A 6,589-nucleotide genomic window follows, 5' to 3' on the forward strand; every position below is an offset into this window, starting at 1 on the left:
ATTATCTAACTACAAATTAACAAATAAATAAGGTGTAAGGTTATTGTAAATAAGGTGTGTATGAATGCTTGGTATACAGTTGATGGGGTGTGCCCACCTGCACCCAGGTAGTCTAATTTTTCGCACATTGTTGAGGCACATGGGAAATCTAAAACACTTTAAGATGCTCTGATATTAAAAAAAATATATTACGAGTATTGTGTTGTATTCCTTACATGACTAAGATGCATATTAAACTATTTAACATACTTAAAGGAAATATTGTATAGAGTGGTGTGTGGGGATGTCTATTACGTTTACCAAACATAGTCTTGCAATCAAAAGATCAAAGATTTATATAGTGTGTTTTATGCATCCCTACTAAATTAGAAATAAAATGTCAGTTTTTTTAAAGGTGTATTACACTGTATCAGTCACTTGTGGTTTAGCTTAGCAAGCCTCGAGTTACTTTCGCTTTCATCTCGCGGGTCAAACAGGGAAACAGCGCGCGGCTCCTGAGGACAGCTCGAGGCCTGGTTACTCACGCGGGGGTTTTAAATAAAAGCGCAGTTTATTTTCCCGCGAAAGTTTTAAACCTCTTGTCTGTTTTAACTGTTTTAAGTTTCTCGGCTTCGCTTTATATCAAGTTTCGCGGTTCTGCTTGGCGTCGCGGTGCGCGTTTTGTGTGTGTGTGTGTGTGTGTGTGTGTAGTTCTGCAGGGACTGTCGGTCATCTCTGGTGATTTCCACCCGGTGCTATATTTGTAGTTAAACTGACTTTTTTAGACTAAAGCAAAAATCATAATGTTTGAGGAATCTTCATCACAACCAGGGTGGCTGAGTGAAGAAGTCAAGACCGGGGTAAGTAGTTTACACTCTCAGACATAAAGTTACCAATCTGTCTGTTTCTCTGTCAATATGGTGGTAAAATCTTTTGCTCCTTTAGTACTTATTTTAGACCTGAAATATACCAATTTAATATATTTTTAAATAGTTATGCTACGTGGACAATCAGGACCATGGTTAAATGCATTTAACCGTCTTACTGTAGGTTAAGATACACCATCAGAGTACAGTCAGTACAATGCATGTACTTTTGTTCTTAATGATACCACACCAATGACATTTCTCCATTTTTCTTCATGCACTAAAAATATTATATATCACCTATCAGTATATTTACATTAAGAACAGATTTCCCACTCAGATAAAATACACTGATCAGCCATAACATTATGACCCTTTGCCTAATATTGAGGAGATCCTTCTTTACCACCATAACATATGGTATTCTATGCATATTTGCACACACCGTACAGTATATTTCAATTTGCACAGTATATTTCTATTTTGTACATCATATTTCTATTTTTATTTTTAGTTCTATTTTTTCCTAGCACATTTCTATTTTTATTTTTAGTTCTATTTTTCCTAGTTTAATTTAATTTTTTTATTTAATTTCTATCGTATTTCTTTTATTCATATTTATTTCTTATTTGTAAAATTTAATTCTCTTTTAGGGTCAATGGCAGTCGTATAAGCATTTCACTACATTTCGTACTGTGTATGTGACAAATAAAATTTGAATTTGAAATTTAACAGTGATGCACTGTGTGTTTTGACACTCTTACTCTATCACAACCAGCATTAACCTTTTCATCATTTTGATCTGCACTAAATCTTCTTCGATTGTGAGCTTTGGCCACCCTATTGACCCTGTTGAAAGTTCACCGTTTTTTTCTTCCTTGGATCACTTTTGGTATGTCCTGACATGGGAGTGTTGGCTGGCCCGAGTAGTCCGATCCAATAAAAGAGCTAAAAAAATGTATACTGGTTCCAACAGAAAGGTGTCAGAACAGACAAATGGTGGCAAAAGGGTGGACCTACTCAATTTTAGATGGGTGGTCATAATGTTATGGCTGATCAGTATATGTAAGTTGAACAAAAGCAAACAATGGTAAAAATGTTACAGGCATAATATCCATATGTAAAATCTACACAAGTTTATAAAGATTTTAAAGTTTGTAGCTTTTAAATCATTTAAATTGTGCTTCTGTAAACAAAGCACAGTGACCTAGTCAGGCTTAGGCTTTTACACATGTGTATTGCTCTTGTCTGAATGAATTTATTCACCATTCATTGTTTGTGACTGCACCGATGAGCCACAACACTAACACCACTGCCACTGTGGCAGATAAATTAAATAACATCATTTATTTTCATATTTATTACAAAACTTTTAACATGGATCATGGGTTCCCAAAGCTCATTTGCAGACCAAAGGCTAGTCTATCCGGTCCAACCTCGCAGAAAAGCCTTTGTAGTACAAATTGGCTACAAAACACGAAAGAGTGAAATCACAGGAAAACCCAATGCATCACACCCTGCCGAGCACAGGGCTTAACAGGCAAAAAGTTCAAGGTTGATGATCCGGCCTCCAAATTCCCAAGATATCAACCCAACTGAGCGTCCATGGAATGCACCTGACATACAGTTTATGTCAGATCCTGCAACCCAGAGCACCCAGAGGATCCCCTTTCCAATGCCAGACACCACATTCCAGTGCCAGACACCACAAAACACCCCCAGAGGTCATGCCCTTAAGGGTCTGGCAGCAAAAGGGAAACATACACAAAATCGGACATAATGTTATGACTGATGAGTGTTTAATGCACAGGGATAATTTCAGGGGTTCATCTACACCATTTTATTTTCAGACTACAATCATAGCGATTGCGTTTGCAGATGGAGTTGTTCTAGGCTCCGACTCACGTGTGTCTGCTGGGTAAGTGATTTATCTGAATATTATGTTAAACTGTTATTTCTGTGAATTTCACAAAGCCAGACCAATTTATACAACATTACATCAGCCCTTTATTAATGGTGATGAATGATGATTATCAACACAGATTTATCAACACAAATGATGTTAGTCAAAATCCCATGTATTATTTGTACTGTTATCCTGGGATAAACAATTTTTTCATATAGTTAATTTTTTTATAGGGAGACAGTGGTGAATCGAGTTATGAACAAACTCTCTAAACTACATGACAAGATCTACTGTGCTCTGTCAGGGTCAGCCGCTGATGCCCAGACCATTGCTGAGGTTGTCAACTACCAACTGGATGTACACAGGTAAGCATCATCTTCCTGGAACTGACACACACTCTGTGCTGTAGAAGTACTTAATACGAATAACACTGAAAAAAGTGAGCTGAGCTCCACTACAGTATTTGAGGATCTTCTTACATTAAACCCTTTTCCTGAAAGCATCTTTGAGGTGTCATAGGCCATCGGTTAATAAGATAACAAAGTTCACAACAAACATATAAGTTGTCCATGTAGCTGCTAACATTCGCAGATGTTTAATTACTGGGGCACGCAAACTTACACAGATTTTATTACCTGTAAATGTTACATCTATATTAGCTGCATTGTTCAAATGAATCCGTTTACCTACTATTTTGGTTTAGTTAACTTCTGACCAGGTGACATGGTGCCTTAATGGTTAGAACTGTCCCTTGCACCTCCTGGGTCTGGGTTGTCCCGCCTCTGTGTGCATGAAGTTTGCATGTTCTCCCCCTGTGCTTGGTGGGTTTCCTCTGGGTGCACCGGTTTCCTCCAAATGTCCAAGGACACGGGGGTTAGACTAATTGGCATTGCCAAATTGCCCGTAGTCCAGAGTGTACCCTGCCTTCTGCCCTATGTTCAGTAAGTGAGTGAGTAATTTCTGACTACAACACCATTTTAAACTCACGCTTTGTTCTACAATAAATACAGTTTATCATATATCTACCATGTTAGTGAACCATTTAGCAGAAAATAAGTTAGAGCTCTTTTTTGTTACCAAATGGCTGGTCATGGTATTATACAGTACAGTACATTGTTTTGCTGTGATAGATTACTCTTTAGTATATTTCAACATATTTATTTGTGTGACAGTATTGAGCTGGATGAAGACCCCTTGGTTCGCTCAGCTGCTACATTAGTGAAGAACATTTCCTACAAGTACAAAGAGGAACTATCTGCACATCTGATTGTTGCAGGTTGGGACAAGAGAAATGGTGGACAAGTGAGTGACAAACTACTGATCTGAATGGTGGAGTAATGCTGAAAATGTAAAATGTAAATCTATGTTTAGCATACACAAAATGTCATAATTGATTGCTGTGTGTTTATATCTATAGGTGTTTGTGACTTTGGATGGCCTACTTTCTCAGCAGCCGTTTGCTATTGGTGGCTCTGGTAGTTCATACATTTATGGGTTTGTTGATGCAGAATACCGGAAAGGCATGACAAGAAAAGAATCCCAGAAGTTTGTTTTAGATGGTATGTTTCATTACAAAACAAAAAAGAAGAAATATATCTTTTGAAGGATTTCTTACTCTTATGTAATTTCTGTTCTTTATTTGCAGCACTAACACTTGCAATGAGCAGAGATGGTTCTAGTGGTGGCGTAGCATACCTCGTTACCATTGATGAAAATGGAGCAGAAGAGAAGTGCATTCTGGGAAATGAGCTACCTACATTTTTTAATGATTGAAAAAGAGGGCACAGGCAAAACTATTTTACTGTTTTTTTTAACACTGCATTTATTGCTTTATTAGGCACAACTGTAATATCAGTTAACCCAAATTCATTCATTTCATAGACAATTTTGCATCATTCTTGAGTTCTTTACATTCAGTCACTTTTATGTCCAAATGAATGCTATTAAAGAAACATTATTGAATGGTAGACTGACCCCAGCAGTAACATTGCAGTTACCTAGCAGTGCTGTTAAACTTAGTTCACTTAGTCCACTTAGTCTAGATTTACTTAGTCCACTTGTGTCAGTGCCACAAACACTACCATTCTTTTACACTGCTGTTCTGAAACATTTCCATTTGTAAAATGTCTAGTCAGTCAGTAGCTGTATGTCCACAAAATTTGGTTTTATAATACCTTGACTAAATGACAATGCTTTCACGTTGATGGAAATATTCATTTGTTTTAATTTAAATTTCCCAAATAAATGCAGATCCACAAAGATATCATGCATTGATTTTATTACTTTTTGGCTTTGCCTTAGTTAACTGTCTTTTACTTTAGATACTATAGAACAAAATAAGACACATAAGGTTATATTGCTGCATTGCAATGCAGGAATGCCTGGTTATAATTTAAGCTTTGGTTGCTGTCTGGGTGAAGTGTAAAACATTTGACCCTGTTTTCATTTTGGGTTTCCAGGTTTTTGGAAAGCATGAACATGGGTGGATTGGCTATAATAAATTGTCCCTATAAGTTAAGGAGTGTGTGAATATATGTGTGCATTATCTACAATGGACTGATGCCACTACCTCTTATGTAGTATTTGTCCTTGTACGTGCCCAATAACCCTTACCTGGATTAAACACATACTGAGGAAGAGTGAACAATTGCATTGCTCCTTTTCCCCTGAGGTGGTGTGGTGATGGATATACAAGGTGGTATAAAAACGTTTCAAAATTAGGTCTGTTTACAAGAAAGTACTTTATTTATTAACATTCACACACTATCACTTTTAAAATAGTCCCTTTGCACAGCAATGCAGCACTCACAGTGTTTATGCCACTTCTGGAATATGTCCTGGAAGTCTTCTTTTTAGAAGCATGTCAAGCACCTTCTGCAAATCGATCTGGATCTCCACAATGGTTTTAAAACGATGACCTTTAAGCTGGATGTTAATATTCAGGAAAACGGTTCACAAGAGCCAAATCTGACGAGTAGGGTGGGTGTGGCAGTGAGATCATGTTTCCAGCGATAAACTCGAGGAGAGCTCTGTGGCAGTATCAATGGAGCATCCAGTTTAACTTGCTGTCCATGATGCATTCGTGGTAATGCACAAGGTCAGAATAGCACCAGTTGCACTGCTCCTGATGTACACAAGACATTTTTTGGCACACTGACTTATAAAGGTCGGTGCTCCCTTGTGCGCTCATCTGTTGGTGTGTTACAAACCTAGTCCTGAAACGTTCAAAGTGTATATTTAAAAAGTTACACTATGTAAAGTTACACCCTTCTATGTAAAATATACTAACATGCTGAAAAAATAAGTATCACAGGAGTGTCTAGGAAAGCCCTTTTTTCTGAGAGTGCGCACATTAGTATAATAGTTATTAGTATAATAATTAGCAATGTATGCACTTGCAGTTTTATCCATTAAAATAATGGAAATTCATCTAGTAGCTCCACTAACTAATACTGGACATACACAATATTAACATAAAACATTTACTAAACAAAATAAGCATATAAAAATACAAAGTCCACGTGGGGAAAAAATAACCAGTGTTCCAAATTACACACTATACAAAAATATGCTTGAAAATGTCTGTGCAAACTAATTAAATAATAAAATAAAAATAAATAATTGTAAAAAAAATTATCCTAAAGAATTATCCTTACAGTGACTCCCTAAAGTTATCGGATGTCCTGTGGTTTAAAATCGTACGTAATGTCTAAAACCTAATTTCAGTCATCAGTTGCTAGGCAGAATAGAATTGAACAGGTTTGGCTCAGGCTGCAAGCAGAAAGCGGAAGTTTATCGCCTCCCCGTGGTGAAAAGTTTAAATGATTTCGACATGAGG

The 6,589-nt window shown here is 37.0% G+C and overlaps 1 protein-coding gene across 1 annotated transcript; it reads left to right on the plus strand.

Annotated features, from left to right (window-relative positions):
- Positions 1 to 448: 448 nt before the first annotated feature.
- Positions 449 to 5,012, plus strand: psmb9a (proteasome 20S subunit beta 9a). The gene is made up of 6 exons (XM_053477732.1): positions 449 to 839; positions 2,696 to 2,763; positions 2,985 to 3,116; positions 3,924 to 4,053; positions 4,169 to 4,310; positions 4,397 to 5,012. Exons 1-6 carry the CDS (start codon positions 783 to 785, stop codon positions 4,522 to 4,524), a joined length of 657 nt encoding a protein of 218 aa, XP_053333707.1. The 5' UTR covers positions 449 to 782; the 3' UTR covers positions 4,525 to 5,012.
- The last annotated feature ends 1,577 nt before the right edge of the window (positions 5,013 to 6,589 follow it).

Source organism: Clarias gariepinus, chromosome 18, assembly GCF_024256425.1.
Source record: "Clarias gariepinus isolate MV-2021 ecotype Netherlands chromosome 18, CGAR_prim_01v2, whole genome shotgun sequence".
Taxonomy (NCBI): domain Eukaryota; kingdom Metazoa; phylum Chordata; class Actinopteri; order Siluriformes; family Clariidae; genus Clarias; species Clarias gariepinus.